Below are 17,069 nucleotides of genomic sequence, written 5' to 3' on the forward strand. Positions count from 1 at the left end.
CTAAAACATCTCGAAATCGTTCCGCAGCACGCGACAGCAATACAATTTACCCCCCGCGGGTCTCTGCTCTTTCGTCTCGCGTAACGCGCATCTGTTTTCACCAGGAGGAGCCTCCTGTCTCTCTCGCAAACAGCGCGACTATGGGCGCGGCCAACGCAAACCCACGCGCATCTGTTTTCTTCCCGTTTCAGCGAGAGCGCGCGAACGCGCGTTTTCTTCCTGGTCTATGTGCCCTGAAGAGGGGGAAGCGCCGCAGCGCACCAGGAGCCGACGGTGTGACGACCCAAATGCTCCGCAACCTGGCCGCCAGCGAGCAGCAGCGCCTGCTCGACTGCTACAATGACATCTGGCGGTCAGGGCAGGTGCCGGACTCATGGCGCACAGCCATCGTGGCCCCCATCCTGAAGGCCGGAAAGCCGGCTGGAAACGTGAGCTCCTACCGGCCGGTCTCCCTCACTTCCGCCGCCTGCAAGGTGATGGAGGCCATTGCTTTGGTCCGACTGGACTGGGTGGCCCGTGCCCGTGGCTTCCTGGCCGACGAGCAGACGGGGTTCCGGCGGCGCCGGTGCACCGCGGACTCCATCGCGGATGTGGTCTCCACGCTGGAAGAGGCCAAGGCCTGCGGTGACGCCGTGCTCCTGGTGCTTATCGATATTGTCACGTGGTGGTGACGTTAAGAACACAGTAGCAATACTGTGAAAGGCAAAACTAGATTTTATTGGGCGAACCTGTGCCCACAAAACAGGCTACACTTATAGCACAACGAAAGCGGCGAACACAGTCGGCGATCGTCGGAAATCTGATCAGCGGGTCAAGCGTGTCGGCTTTTATACAGCAGTCATCGAATGTTCCAGACTAATCGTTCGGGCCCGCGTGCCTTCCACAAAGTTCTACACCATTCGCGTTACACGATGAAATCAGATAACACAACGTTCGGCGACAACAGATAGCCGGGTAGAAGTATCGATAACTTTCCAGAAACTTCGGATACATGCAGGCGCGTCCCGCGCTGTGCGATTACATTTCTTAGGTGGCGAAACGTGGTCGCCCGATAAAGATAAGTACACGTGTCAATACCCCCCTCTTAAAAAGCATCGACCCGATGCTACAAATATAAGAGAGCGAAACACAAAAGGACCCTTATTAAACATAAGTAACAAAACAACGAAAAGAAATCAAGTCCAAAGGTCAGTTACGCGAAGTCCGAAAGTTCGTCAACGCTGGTGGTACGGCTTGAGTCGCACAACGTGGACAATTTCAGGTCGTGAGCGGCGCCGCTGTGACAGCGAAATGCCGTCTGGCACGACCTCATAGTCCAGTGCGCCAATACGTCGGATGATTTTGTACGGTCCGAAATAGCGACGCAAGAGCTTCTCGCTCAGTCCTCGTCGGCGTATAGGGGTCCAAACCCAAACACGGTCACCGGGCTGGTACTCGACAAAGCGTCGTCGGAGGTTGTAGTGTCGGCTGTCGGTCCTCTGTTGGTTCTTGATCCGCAGGCGGGCGAGCTGTCGGGCTTCTTCGGCGCGCTGGAGATAGCTAGCGACGTCAACATTCTCTTCGTCAGTGACGTGGGGCAGCATGGCGTCGAGCGTCGTCGTCGGGTTCCTGCCGTAAACCAGCTTAAACGGCGTGATCTGTGTTGTTTCTTGCACCGCCGTGTTGTAAGCGAAGGTTACATACGGCAGGACCACGTCCCACGTCTTGTGCTCGACGTCGACGTACATTGCTAGCATGTCGGCGAGGGTCTTGTTGAGGCGCTCCGTGAGACCATTCGTCTGCGGATGGTAGGCAGTTGTCCTCCTGTGGCTTGTCTGGCTGTACTGCAGAATGGCCTGGGTGAGCTCTGCTGTAAAAGCCGTTCCCCTGTCGGTGATTAGGACTTCTGGAGCACCATGTCGCAGCAGGATGTTCTCGACGAAAAATTTCGCCACTTCGGCTGCGCTGCCTTTTGGTAGGGCTTTAGTTTCAGCAAAGCGGGTGAGATAGTCCGTCGCCACGACGATCCACTTATTCCCGGATGTTGACATCGGAAACGGCCCCAACAAATCCATCCCAATCTGCTGGAATGGTCGGCGAGGAGGTTCGATCGGCTGTAGTAATCCTGCTGGCCTTGTCGGTGGTGTCATGCGTCGTTGACAGTCTCGGCATGTCTTGACGTAACGGGCGACGTCGGTGGTCAGACGCGGCCAGTAATACCTTTCCTGTATTCTCGACAGCGTCCGGGAGAATCCGAGGTGCCCAGCGGTTGGATCGTCGTGTAGGGCGTGCAGTATCTCTGGACGCAGCGCTGACGGTACAACAAGAAGGTAGCTGGCGCGGACTGGTGAGAAGTTCTTCTTCACGAGTAGGTTGTTTTGAAGCGTGAACGAAGATAATCCACGCTTAAATGCCCTAGGGACAACATCGGTGTGCCCTTCCAAATACTGGACTAGGCCTTTTAGCTCCGGGTCCCCTCGTTGTTGTTCGCCGAAGTCTTCCGCGCTTATTATGCCAAGGAAGGCGTCGTCATCCTCGTCATCTTGCGGCGGTGGGTCAATGGGGGCGCGTGATAGGCAATCGGCATCCGAGTGTTTTCTTCCGGACTTGTATGTTACAGTGATGTCGTATTCTTGTAGTCTGAGGCTCCACCGCGCCAGCCGTCCTGAAGGGTCCTTTAAGTTAGCTAGCCAACTCAACGCGTGGTGGTCGCTGACGACTTTGAATGGCCTGCCATAGAGGTAAGGGCGGAATTTAGCTGTAGCCCAAATGATGGCGAGGCATTCCTTTTCAGTCGTAGAATAATTGCTTTCCGCTTTTGACAGCGACCGGCTAGCATACGATATCACCCGTTCAAGTCCTTCTTTCCTCTGGACTAGGACGGCACCGAGGCCTAGGCTACTGGCGTCAGTGTGGATTTCGGTATCGGCGTCCTCGTCGAAGTGTGCAAGTACCGGCGGCGACTGCATGCGTCGTTTGAGTTCTTGAAATGCCTTGGCCTGCGGCGTTTCCCACTTGAACTCGACATCACATTTGGTTAGATGTGTTAGCGGCTCCGCGAGGCGTGAAAAGTCCTTGACAAAGCGCCTATAGTAGGCACACATGCCAAGGAATCTGCGCACTGCCTTCTTGTCGGTTGGCTGCGGGAACTTTGCGATGGCAGCTGTCTTCTGTGGGTCGGGGCGTACTCCTGATTTGCTGATGACGTGGCCTAGGAACAAAAGCTCATCGTAAGCGAATCGACACTTTTCCGGCTTCAGAGTGAGCCCTGATGACTTGATGGCCTCTAGTACTGTCGCAAGCCGCCTCAGGTGATCGTCGAAATTTCCGGCGAAGACGACGACGTCATCCAAGTAAACGAGACAGGTCTGCCACTTCAATCCTGCTAAAACTGTGTCCATCACGCGCTGGAACGTTGCAGGAGCCGAGCACAGTCCGAATGGCATAACCTTGAACTCGTAGAGGCCGTCTGGGGTGACGAAGGCCGTCTTTTCGCGATCTCTTTCGTCGACTTCTATTTGCCAATAGCCAGACTTGAGGTCCATTGACGAGAAGTATTTAGCGTTGCAGAGCCGATCCAGTGCGTCGTCTATTCGTGGGAGGGGGTATACGTCCTTCTTCGTGATCTTGTTCAGACGACGATAATCGACGCAGAAACGCAGGGTTCCGTCCTTTTTTTTCACCAAGACTACAGGAGATGCCCACGGGCTTTTGGACGGCTGGATGATGTCGTCGCGCAGCATTTCGTCGACTTGGTGCCTTATAACTTCACGTTCTCGCGTCGAAACTCGGTATGGGCTCTGGCGGAGAGGTCGAGCGCCCTCTTCGGTTATTATGCGATGCTTTGCGACTGGGGTTTGTCGAATCCTCGATGACGTCGAAAAGCACTCTTTGTATCGTCGAAGTAAACTTCTGAGCTGTTGTTGCTTAATCGTGGGGAGACTTGGATTTATGTCGAAGTCTGACTCGGGAACTACGGTCGTCGGGGTAGATGCGGCAGAATCCGAGAGGACAAACGCATTGCTGTTTTCCATAATTTCCTCGATGTATGCGATCGTCGTGCCCTTGTTGATGTGCTTGAACTCCTGGCTGAAGTTTGTCAGCAACACTTTCGTGTGTCCTCCGTGCAGTCGAGCGATCCCTCTTGCGACGCAAATTTCACGGTCTAGCAGTAGACGTTGGTCGCCTTCGATGACGCCTTCTACGTCAGCGGGTGCTTCGGTGCCGACCGAAATAACGATGCTGGAGCGAGGCGGGATGCTCACTTGATCTTCGAGCACACTCAAGGCGTGGTGACTACGAGGGCTCTCCGGCGGTATCGCATTATCTTCCGACAGCGTTATTGACTTCGACTTCAGGTCGATGACTGCGCCGTGTTGGTTGAGGAAGTCCATGCCGAGAATGACGTCTCGTGAACACTGTTGGAGGATAACGAAGGTGACAGGGTAAGTCCGGTCGTGGATGGTAATTCTTGCCGTGCACATTCCTGTCGGCGTAATCAGGTGTCCTCCAGCGGTCCGAATTTGAGGGCCTTCCCATGCAGTCTTAACCTTCTTCAACTGGATGGCGATGTGTCCACTCATGACTGAGTAATCGGCGCCTGTGTCGACTAAGGCGGTGACTGCGTGGCCATCTAGAAGCACGTCGAGGTCAGTGGTTCTTTGTCTTGCGTTGCAGTTGGGTCTTGGCGTCGGATCACGGCTGCGTCGTGTTGAACGGAAGCTGGTACGTCGCGTCGTGAAGTCGTCTTTCGTCGGTGTAGTCTTGGCTTCCTGACTTCCTCGGGACGGCGGCGTGTCGTTATTATGTCGTCGAGATGGTTTCTTCGGCGTCTTCGTCGGCGGCGGAGGATCTTCGTCAGTTCGACGAACAGCAACCGCACCTCCATCGGTTGCTGCTTTTAGTTTTCCGGATATGGGCTCGCTGACCGGCCCCGGGCTGGGCCAGTGTATGGTCGGCGCTGCGGCGAGAGGTAGCGGCCTGGTGATGGCGAACGCGACGGTCGTCTAGAGCTCCACTGAGTAGCGGCGAGGTAGTCGGCGATATCGCGAGGGCGTTCACCTTGCTGCGGGCACGGAGCGTTGACGGCGAAACCTCGCAGTCCCATCTCCCGATATGGGCATCGGCGATAAATATGGCCGGCTTCTCCGCAGTGATAGCAGAGCGGGCGGTGGTCGGGGGCTCGCCAAATGTCCGTCTTCCTCGCGTAGGTGCGCTGGGCGATGGGTGGGCGTGCTGGCGGCGGCGGCGGCGGACGACGGAATTGCGTCGTTGCAGGGCCCTGCCGTGGTCGCGGAGGGGGACCTTGACGGCGTGCGACGGCGGCGTATGTCATCGCTTCTGGCTGGGGCTGCGGTAATTGTGGTTACAGCTCGGGAGCTCCAAGCGATCGGTGCACCTCTTCTTTGACGATGTCGGCGATCGAAGCCACTTGGGGCTGCGACGAAGGCAGGACCTTGCGCAGTTCTTCGCGCACAATGGCCCTGATGGTCTCCTGAAGGTCGCCGGAATCCTGTCCTTGGATGGCGTACTGCGGCGTGAGCCCCTGGCGGTTATATTGCCGGGTGTGCATCTCCAGAGTTTTCTCGATCGTCGATGCCTCTGCTGAAAACTCAGCTACGGTCTTCGGCGGGTTACGAATAAGTCCTGCGAAAAGTTCTTGCTTGACGCCCCGCATCAGGAAGCGGACTTTTTTCTCTTCTGACATTTCCGGGTCGGCGTGCCGGAAAAGACGGGCCATCTCTTCCGTGAAGATCGCGATCGTCTCGTTTGGCAGCTGCACTCTGGTTTCTAGTAGTGCTTGGGCTCGCTCTTTTCGCACGACGCTTGTAAACGTTTGCAAGAAGCCGCTTCGGAACAGGTCCCACGTCGTTAAGGTGGCTTCTCGATTCTCGAACCAGGTCCTGGCGGCGTCTTCCAGTGCGAAATAGACATGCCGCAGCTTGTTGTCGCTGTCCCAACCGTTAAACGTAGCGACCCTCTCATACGTCTCGAGCCAGGTTTCCGGGTCCTCGAATGTTGATCCGCGGAACGTCGGAGGTTCTCTGGGCTGCTGCAGCACGATGGGGGACGCTAGGGCTGCCATTGGGGTTGCCTTGTCCACGATCTTCTTGGTCTTCTCAGGTAGAAGTCCGTGCTCCGGGGGCAGCTGTTGAAGACGGCGGCTTGCTCGATGCTCCGGGACTACGTTGGTGTTCTCTTTGCGGTCCGGGCTTGGATCACGGCTTGTCGGGGGCGTCCGGTACATGAAAGAAAAGCACCTCCACCAGATGTCACGTGGTGGTGACGTTAAGAACACAGTAGCAATACTGTGAAAGGCAAAACTAGATTTTATTGGGCGAACCTGTGCCCACAAAACAGGCTACACTTATAGCACAACGAAAGCGGCGAACACAGTCGGCGATCGTCGGAAATCTGATCAGCGGGTCAAGCGTGTCGGCTTTTATACAGCAGTCATCGAATGTTCCAGACTAATCGTTCGGGCCCGCGTGCCTTCCACAAAGTTCTACACCATTCGCGTTACACGATGAAATCAGATAACACAACGTTCGGCGACAACAGATGGCCGGGTAGAAGTATCGATAACTTTCCAGAAACTTCGGATACATGCAGGCGCGTCCCGCGCTGTGCGATTACATTTCTTAGGTGGCGAAACGTGGTCGCCCGATAAAGATAAGTACACGTGTCAATATCAAGGGGGCCTTCGATGGCCTGCCCCACCCATTCGTTCAGCAGGCCCTGGACCTACTTGGCATCAACAGGAATCTGCGGCGGTTCATCTCGTCGTTCCTGGAGGAACGCACCCTCAGGGTACGAGTGGGCCAATCGAGGAGCTCCCCTCGGCCGGTGGCAGCGGGCGTCCCACAAGGGTCAGGGGTGAGCCCCTTCCTGTTCAACCTGGCCCTGGCCCGGCTTCCTGCTGCCCTGCCGATCGACCCCGACTATCCGGTGAGCGCCTCCATCTACGCGGACGACATCGCCCTGTGGGTGCGAAGCCCACCACACAACCACCGCAGCGCACGCTCGGCCCTGCAAACAGCTCTCGACACCGCCACTGCTTACCTGAGCAGCATTGGCCTTGCCATCTCGGCAAGGAAGACGGAGGCCATGCTGCTCCACCCAAGAGCAGCCGCCCGCCGCACAGCACCCCGGCTGCACCTGGAAGGCGTCCAGCTACCCTGGAGCACTGCAGTGACGTACCTGGGGCTGCGCATTGATCACCGACTGTCCTGGCTGCCTGCTGTCAAGATCCTGCAGGTGCAGGTCCTCCGGGTCCGCAAGGCAGTCTCCCAGCTTCTTGCCCTAGGACAGGGCTGTACCACTGGGTGGGCATTGCGGCTGTACGACGCAGCAGCTACCTCACGCCTGCGGTACGCCCTCCCACTCGTGGCACTACCACCTGCCCGTCTCAAGAAGCTGGAGCTGCAGCATCGGGCCGCGATTAGGCTCTGCCTGGGCGCTCCCCGCAGTTCCCAAGTCGTTGCAACCTTGGCCGAGGCAGGAGCATGGCCCCTGTCACTCCTCCTCCTGCAGCAGGGGCTACGCCATGTTGACCGCCTCCACCATGGACCAGACGGCAGTGCCCTGCTCTCCCGACTGCGCTCGCGGCCCCATTCACAGATGGGCAGACTCTGTGGGCTGTACGAGGAGGTGATCGGGAGGCCTCCAGCGAACAACGCACAGCTGCCTCCTCCCCAGAGACCACCCATACCCATCACCACAGAGCTGCCCGGCGTTTCCAAACGGCGCTCCCCGACTTGTGCCCTGCAACAGACGGCTGCCTCCCTCCTGCATGAGGACCACGGAGGAAACCTGCAGATCTACGTTGACGGCTCGGTGATGCCAGACACAGGCTCGTCGACTGCGGCCTGCGTGGTGCCCACTTTGCGGAAGAGCAAGCAGTGTCGCCTCCCCGACCATGCGACGTCAACAGCGGCAGAGGTAGCAGGCCTTCACCTGGCTGTAGACTTACTCGCAGAGGAGCTGCCGGTGACCCCAGTGACCATCTACTGCGATTCCAGGGCGGCACTTCTCAGCCTGCAGAGGCCAGAAAGGGCCAGCCTCGGGGTTGCCCTGCTCTCGACAAGGCTGATGGCGCTCCAGGAGGCGGGCTGCTCAGTGTCCCTGCACTGGCTTCCAGCCCACGTAGGGATACTGGGCAACGAGGAAGCAGATGCACTGGCAAAGCGTGCCAACCACTGCGTGGTCCCGCCCAGCCTGGCTGTGACAGCCAATGATTTCACAAGCCACAGGCTTCGGCGACATCTGCTGGCCTGCCATCCGGACAAGCGGACGTCCTTGGGCTGCCCTCCGCGACCACTTCCACAGCGCGGCCTCGCACGCAGGGAGACCTCCCTCCTTCTGCGACTGAGGATTGGCTGCTGTTGGACGGGTGCTCGCCGCCACCGTCATGGCCTCATCGCCTCTCCAGCCTGTGCCTCCTGTGGGGAGCCCGAGACCCTGGAGCACCTCCTACTGGCCTGCCCTGCTTACCTGCAGCAGCGTGACCGTCTCCTGCAGGAGTTCCGACGCCTGGGGCTTCCTTCTGCACGGCAGGAAGACATCCTCTTCCCTGGTCGTAGCGAGCTACCAGCCCTCCTAAGTGTCGTCGAGTACCTCGACTCGTCAGGGCTCTCGGCGACACTCTAGGATTTTCTGCAAAGACGGATAGCCTCACGGCTATCAAAACCAGTACAGGCTACTCGACCTGCCCCAATCATCTGGCTCCTGCTGGATCACCGCCCCCTGGCCTTTCACCCGATCACCACTCCTACCGGACCCAATGGGCCCTTCCTGCCGGACTGCTCAGCCGCTGCCCATGGCGTCACTTTAACCCTCTACTCTCCTATCTACTTTGCTCCCACTCTCCCCCCCCCCTATTGACGCTGAGCCGTGCTCCCGCAAGGGCTGCAGAAAACAGCGTCAACCTTTCCTTCTCCCTTCAAGAACCACTTCTCTCTCTCTCTTTCCGTTTTCTCTCGGGCGCGCTTTCTTCGCCGCTTCTACACTCTTTTTTCCGCGATCTTTCTCGCGGCTTTCTGCCGCCATTTTCTGCATGCACAGTCAGTGAAATTTCAATCATACAGCAGCGAAAAAAAAGTCGCGATGTCTCCGGGTGGTACCGGAAATATAGAGGTATGGCAGTGGCAGTGAACTATTGCACGGTTTGGCGCCAAAAGTCGCGACGTCTCCGGGTGGTACCGGAAACATACAGTAACGATGCAGCAACGACACGGTTAATGACTGACCCCCAATCAGGGAGGACAACAAACAAAATTTTCATTTTTCGGCATCGTAGCACCAACCGTCGAGGATTCGCACTCTCTCAACGTCGTTCAGCTCACCGACCCAACGAAGAAAGTACTTGAGCCAACTGTAATATTCAGCCGCAGACGGACGGCGCACGGCTGGAAACTCGCCGGCGACCGTGTGGCACACCTTCTTCTTCTTCTCGTCAAACTGTACAATCGAATACAGACGCTCGGCCACCTGGCTTGCGACGAGTGAACCGGGCATAAACATCGCACCGGATGACGGTTCACCTCTAGGTGGCGGGTTGCATGTTAAATATTCCTCGGCGCAGTCCACGACACCGAAGAAGAGCGCCAAGTGTCGCGCGTCATCTTCCGTGAGCGCGGGCAGTTGCTGCTGCTCACCGTCCGCTGCCGTCGTTGTGTTTTCGCGAGAGGCGGCAAACATGCGGTCCACCATGTTCAAGTATTGCTGCTTCGCCTTCCGGCGGTGCATGTATTCGACCCACGCCGTCGCCGTGCCGTGGTGTTTAAGCCGCAGATAGTCGCAGTTTTTAACCGTTTGGCGAAGGGCCGCTAACTGCAGATTCGCTGTCGCAGAGCAGTCGCAGTCGCTTGGTGAATAGCCGCTGAATGCAGATTCGCTGCATCGAGGTCCCTTTTGTACAGGCGCACGTACAAGCGCACTCAACGACACTCATTTTACTGCATATTTACTACATATTTACTGCCTACTGCATACTTGACCCGTCATGATGTAAATTAAGCAGTGACGCCACGTTGTCGCGCCTGTCACGATGGCCTGATGGGTGGCTTTTTTATTATTTATTTATAATTCTTTACTATTACACAATGCTGCATGCGCGACGTATTGCAAATTAGCCGACCGTGGCCGTGACATCTCCGGGTGCATAATCGGATGCAGCGGCGCCGTGTTGTCGCGCCCGATGGCGTGATCCACACGTGGGCACACGTGGCATTGAACCATTCTTCCTCTTCCTATTTTTTATTTACTTTTGCCTTATTTCTCTTCTTTACTTTACATTAGCCAAACTGGCGATATCTCCGAGTGGCATACTGGTTGCAGTGGCGCCGTGTTGTCGCGCCCGATGGCGTGATCCACACGTGGACACGTGGCATTGAACCATTCATTTTTCTTCTTATTTTTCTTTATTTTTGCTTTTCTTAACTTGGCAATTATTAGCGATGTCTCTGGGTGGTAACAAACTTTATTATTATATCATCATTTATTTATCTCTCTATTTTTTCATTTCTTTATTTCTTTATTCCTTCATTTTCCCCCTTTCAGTTCGCAGTATTCGCGATGTCTCCGAGGGGTGACCCTTCCAAATATGGGGGGGTTCGCGACGGCACGCACGTGCGACCGACCGCTTCCATACCGCGAAATGACGGTCGTGAGTTGCGAAGAAAAGACACACTTCCCCCCCCCCCCCCCCGCAGCTCATCCACTTAAGAAGATCACGCTCAGTAGCGAATTAGCAGGTGCGTGCGGTACGCAGAGTCTCCGGCGCTCTAATGCGCCAACCACTGGCACGCGCCGAAAGCTTCGGCGCGCGCTGGCAAGCGAACGCGTCGCTTCGCTTCGGCTGCAGGGAAAGGGCGCGCAACCACTGGAGACAAGCTCCGACGCGCGCCGAAGCTCGCTCCTCGGCTGCGGCGCACTGTTGCTGGACGATTCCATCTTCATCCGTCAAAGTCCGGCCTAAAACAGCCTGCTGTAAACTAAGCTTGAAACAATAAGTTAGTGATCTGTATGTGCTTTTAGATATAAAAAACACGTTTGAATAATGAATATACACCTGCCGCAACAGTTTGTTTTTATTTTTGAAGTAACAATAGTGTACAAAATATCGACATCAGCGCTCGCGCGTCGTCTGTCTGCAAGATCGCTTTGCAAACACCTGCACGACGATGCCATATATCAAAAACTGTTGCACCATTTCATTTTTTGGTAGCTTATTGCACGGCCAACTATATAAGAATTAGGCGTGCAATGTATAACTGAAAAAAATCTGTGCTGCAAATATTGCCACGTAGTAGTGACGGTAAATGAATAGTGCCGGCTCAATCGCAACGATAGCGGCGAGCAATGTCGGCAATCGTAGAAAATTTCATCTGCAGGTCAAGCGCGTCGGTTTGCATACGGCAGTCGTCGAAAGTTACAGCCTATTCGCTGGTGCCCGCGCGCCTTCCAGAAACTACAACACAATTCGTGTCGCGTATACAATCAGATTAGCAAGGTTCGTCGACAACAGACAGAACCATCGATAACATTCGCGAAACTTCCGATACGTTCAGGCGCATCCTGCACCGAGCGATAACGTTTAACATTTTTTAGCCGGTGAAATACGGTAACCGGATACAGATAAAGCATCCGTGTCAATATAGTTATGCTTGTTGGTGCATGAGAGAAACGTGAACAAGTGGGTTTTGAGAAAATCAGCAAAACAGAATTGAAACACCTGTAGCACTCAAAAAAAAAACTACAATAGCTAAAATGTATGTAATTCGTATCTTGTCTCCCCCCAATTCTTGATTCTGCCAAATCTAGCCCATGGAGCATCTCTATTACTCTAGGTTGTTTTTATGCATCAACACCGCATCTGGAGGCCTTCAAATTGAGTGTATTGCTGCAAAACATTTTCACAGTGTGAAGGCCATGTTCTATTGTAACTGGTTTCCACATATCAAGTTTGCCTTTCTTTACATTAATGAAATGACATACCGTCAGATAATACAAGCTTGAGAATTAGAGGGTTTTAATAGGAGTCTTTCGTTGCCCTTTGCCAAGTCGTACTATTGAAGCACTTATTTGAATGTATGGGAGCAGCTCATTTGCATAGTATAAGAAATATATAAACAGGTTATTTTCACAATTTATACACTTCGTCACCACAAAAAGAAAAATTGCAGTTTATTGTTTTCAGCCTGCTATGATGTTTTGACTGAGAAAGATATATTCAATTTGTTCTCCGAGGCACGCAATAATTGCTGTGGCATATTATTTTATTGCACAACACTGCATACAGTAGCCAGCCATTATTAAAACTCAGAAGAAATGCATAGCACAATGCATATGATCAGGCACATAGCATATTATTGCACTTTACTAATTCGTGCCAGAACGACGACCACAGGCGTCCTTCTCCAACAAGGTCAGCATCCATCGTGCCTCCTTACCATCGGGCTTCACATCCTCAGCACGTTCAACCTCAGCTTTGTGGTGTTTAAAACAACCTCAAGTGCGTCTTACGGTTCCAGGGATAAGAAAGAAGACCGTCCTGGCTACCTTGGCCTTGAAGCAAGCAGCTCTGGATTGTTTGCACACTTACTACTTTGATCGAGTCCACATATATACGGATGGTTGTTCCACTCAGACCAGCTCCACCAGCGCAGTGGTTATACCATCACGATCACTAAGCATCCAATACAAGATTTCTCACTTGACAACATCGACCGGTTCGGAGCTTGTTGTCCTCCGAGGTGCCGTTGATTATATTAATAACCAACCGGCTAATCGGTGGGCAATATTCTGCGATTCAAAGGCGGCCTTACAATGCCTTCTGTCATTTCTTCGTCGCGGGTCATGTGAACAACTCGTGTCGGAGATACGAGAAAATCACCATCACATGATCATGAAAGGACACGACGTCGTGTTTCAGTGGCTGCCTGGTCATTGCGGTATCTGCGGCAACGACCTCGCTGACGAAGCTGCAAGGAAAGCCCACGAAGGAGCAACCCTTGTTTCTGTACCTTTATCGCGGACCGACACAGCCCAACACTTAGGCAAGTTAGCACACTCTTTTGACATTGGAAAAGTGGCACACACCTGAATTCACTCAACATCGATTGCATTCCCTCGATCCCTCTATGCAACTGCGGCTGTTACCAGGTCTTCTGCGAAATGAGGAAACAGTGCTGTGCCGCTTACGTTTGGGCGTCGCATTCACCAGTGCATATGCATTTTTGATTGGAATGGCTGATAGCGCCGAGTGCAATGCCTGCGGTGTCGAGGAAACCATAGAACACCTAATGTGCTACTGCCCATCTTTTGAAGATGAAAGGCAAGACCTCTGCAGAGCTCTCAATCAGCTAGATGGAAAGCCGCTCACCTTGAACAAGATCTTGGGACCATGGCCTCGCATATCGCAGCTACAAAAGGCCACAAAAGCGCTGCTGCGATATTTGAAAGATACCGGATTGAGTCAGCGTCTGTGATCCAGACTGAGTGACCGCCTGATATCCCCGGTGGACTTAATTGCACGAAAGCTACTGCACTAAACAGTATACTAGTACATACTTAAAAAGCCCAATTTTATACTACGATAATAGTCAATCATTGAAATATTTATTGTATTGCCCAGGAACAGCTAGAGAGCCTTTGTACTGGTGCACTTAACGAGCACTATGTGAGACAAAATGTAGAGAAAACATGAATGCAGTAGACAAAAAAATGGAAGATAGAGAAACAAATAGGAAAAAAAGGAAACGCGGAAAAGTAAAAGGGAGTTAATCCTACGTGATTATCTACAGATACACAAAACACAGGAAATGAACTCTGAAGTATGTTTTGGAGTCGAGTCTTATTAGCACAATCTTGTAACAAGCCCAGGCAACGAATGTGGAATGCTACCTGGTATACTGTTGCGGCACAAACAAATGCATATGATCAAGAAGCTTTAAGGAATCTATAATGTCATGGACCACCTTATACAGGAACAAAAGGTGCAGGAACAAAGGCTCAACTGTGGTCGCCAGAATGGCAAAAGTGGTGCTTGAAGATAGACATCAATTTATTCTGAATGCGTTCAATGAGGTCAGAATTACATTTGCTCATTGCACCCCCCTCCTACAGAGGCATACTCTAGTAGTTGGAGGCACACAGCAGAATTTCGGAAACACAACAGGTGAGTGGAAATCATGCAATATACGGCATGCAATTCCAAGAGCGTGAAGGGCATCTTGTGTAATTATCTATGTGAAGAGAAGCTTAGCATTTTGTCGAAGTACACACCAAGATCTTTCATTTCATCGACCCTAAGGAGTGGAGCATCACGTAGGCTGTATCAAAATTTCACATGGTGCGTTTCGTGCATATAACTTAATGCCATAGTGTTGGAAGCATTTAAGAGTACTTATTGCTTCTGCACCAGTTCGAGAGTGAAAAAATGTCTTTTTGGAAGTCGATGCAGTAGTGAACACTGTTGACAGTCTGAAATAGTCTGAAAGTCTGAAATGTTGGCACACAAAGTCATGCTGTTCATTTAATAAAATGCTCTTAGCACTAACAGAAAGCGAGGAATCCCATATCGATTCAAACACCTGACGCACTGAAGAGGATATCTATAGGTCGGCAGTTAGTAACTGCACATCTAGCACCTGATTTGTGCATGGGCAATGTTCATGCTACCTTCCGAGCGCTAGAAAAGGTACTAGACTTTAGGGAACTATTGAAGATAATAATAATAATGATAATAATAATAATAATAATTATAATAATAATCTTAGTGGTAACTTGGCACACTAGACTAAAAAGAAGGCTGATGCCTGCATGTTAGAGCATCTGATAACCAGCCATCTAAAGCAGGAATTTGCAGGATGCAGAAGACACTTCCTTCCCCTCCACGTGCACACACACTTGCTCAATAACACAGCACGGCACACACGCACACACTCGACAGGTGCACAACACACAGGAGTGCCAATGAAGTCTGGTTCCAAGGAAGGAGAATCCAAATCGCCAGGGGGGTGGGGAGATTAGTGCAATGTTGTGTTGGTATTGCAGGGTGTGCTACTTGAGGGGTTTGAGGCAATCCTCGAAGGCTGGCATGAGCTTGTGGCAACCGAAAAGACGGGAGTAAAGGGTGCGTATTGTCCGGCGCAGAACAAGCTTAAGTTTGTTAGCGTCGCGAGTTTGGTACGGGAACTATACTGATGAGCAGTACTCAAGTCGTGACAGAATGATAGAAGCGTAGAGTGCTCGGAAAACCTTAGGTCATCAGGGAAGGGAGACACGGGACACAAACCCAAGAAAGGGCCGGTGCTTACATACAGTGCTGGTGACATATCTGGAAAAGTTGAGAGAACAGCTAAATGCTACACCCAGAATGAGAAGGGCCCGAACAGTCTTTATAGAATTGCCTCCAAGGAAGAAGGTTGGACGTGCAGCAGTTTCGTTGTGGCTGATACGCATGGCAGCACTTTTTACGGTGCTACTACAAAGTTTGATATTGTAGGCCCAGTCGTTCACCTTTACGGAATGTATTTATTGTAAGCACATATGCTGTGCATCGGCATATTGTTGTTGTGGAAGCGTTAACTTGTTAATCAAACACATTCTGGGCAGATGCATTAGTAACTTGGTTTTGAGTACATCTTTGTCCTGACCACAATTTATAGTATCGCAGCAAGAAACATTTTAGTAGAGGCTGAAGGGATTCCAGCAGTTTAAGCATTGTTACGTTTCGCCTACGACGCGCGGTATAGCCGGCGCGGATGCAACGGACGCCGGGGCTTCGTTCCAAGCAGCGGACATTTTGGCCCGTTCAGCGCCGCCGATACGCCTCCCCGCCAAGCGCGTCCAGGCGTGCTTCAGTGCCCCGTGTCTTCGTGTGTGCGTGTGTGTGTGCCACGCTTGTCAAAGCGCAGCAGCCGGGGAGAGGAGCTCCCCAAGTGTGAAGCGAGGAGGTCTGTCCGGCGCCCGGCCGGCGGATGCGTCACTACACTCGTCTCAACTTGTCTCTCAGCGTGTCCGTGCCCAGTCACGTGCGCATCTGACGAGACGTTCCTCCTTGCCCTCAGCTGCGAGACTATAAAAGCAGCTGCCCCCGGACGCCAGGAGAGAGGCTCCGATTTCTTCTGTCGAGTTACGTGCTCTCCCGTCTCTCACTTCGGTCGACCTGACCGCCCGCTCTTTTGCGATGTTAGAATAAACCAGTTCTGTTACCAGTCGACTCATGCTTTGCCGGGACCTTCGGATGCTTCCAGTGCCCCAGGCCGCCAGGCCAACGCTACCCTTGGGGCTTGCGACCCATTTGCAACAACGGGCGTCAGCACTGAGGTTCCAACAACTCGTGCCAGCGGTGCGATTCCAACAGCTGGTTGCCAGCGGTGAGATCGCGACAACGGAGGCCGGCAGCGAAGATATGCGGTTGACTGTATGCTGAGCAGCACAACGACCATCCGGGAGCAGTGCAACGAGCCCTGTGTGATGACTGGTTGCCTGCAGCGGAACGACTGCGCTGAATTCTTGGCTGCGAGGTTTGGTGAGTGCGGGACTTTCTTCTTCTGAGTTTTGCCAGGCTTTTGTTAGTGTCAGAAACAGAGCTGGTAATTGTGGTTGTCGTTGCTGCCGGGTTAGTTTGCGGCAAGACAATAGTAGGCAGTAGAGAAAGCAGCATTCAGAGCAGCCATGGATTTGAAGTCGTTGCGCAAACCGAAATTGCTGGAGCTTGCAAGAGAGTTGGGTCTGGATGTCTCAGACAAACTCAGAAAACCGGAACTGCTAAGGGCTATTCTTGAGTTAGAGGCTGAGGATGACGAGCTGTCGGAATGCCTTGAGACCATTGAGGAGCGGGCAAAAAGACAGGAGCGCGAACTTAAAGAGCAAAAAGAAAGACATGAGCTCGAACTTAAAGAGAAAAAAGAGAAACAGGAGCGCGAACGAAAAGAGCAGAAAGAAAAAGAAGAGCGCGAACACGCTTTGGAAATGAAGCGTCTCGAGATAGAGATGGAACGCGCTCGTAATGGAAGTCAGGCACACGGTGCAGGAGAACGAGTATCGTTCAAAATGACTGACCTGATGCGGCCGTTTAAGCT

The 17,069-nt window shown here is 53.0% G+C and overlaps 1 protein-coding gene across 1 annotated transcript; it reads left to right on the forward strand.

The window, feature by feature from the left end:
- The first annotated feature begins 287 nt into the window (after positions 1-287).
- LOC126545535 (uncharacterized) lies at positions 288-8,628 on the forward strand. Its single transcript, XM_050193485.1, has 2 exons — positions 288-641; positions 6,715-8,628. Exons 1-2 carry the CDS (start codon positions 288-290, stop codon positions 8,626-8,628), a joined length of 2,268 nt encoding a protein of 755 aa, XP_050049442.1.
- The last annotated feature ends 8,441 nt before the right edge of the window (positions 8,629-17,069 follow it).

Source organism: Dermacentor andersoni, unplaced genomic scaffold (genome assembly GCF_023375885.2).
Source record: "Dermacentor andersoni unplaced genomic scaffold, qqDerAnde1_hic_scaffold ctg00000050.1, whole genome shotgun sequence".
NCBI lineage: Eukaryota > Metazoa > Arthropoda > Arachnida > Ixodida > Ixodidae > Dermacentor > Dermacentor andersoni.

Excerpts from the sequence above, each read along its gene's own strand:
- LOC126545535 (XM_050193485.1), top strand. The coding sequence starts at position 288 with ATGCTCCGCAACCTGGCCGCCAGCGAGCAGCAGCGCCTGCTCGACTGC. Across the intron at positions 642-6,714 it reads GCGGTGACGCCGTGCTCCTG|GCCCTGGACCTACTTGGCAT; the intron begins GTGCTTATCGAT and ends TTCGTTCAGCAG.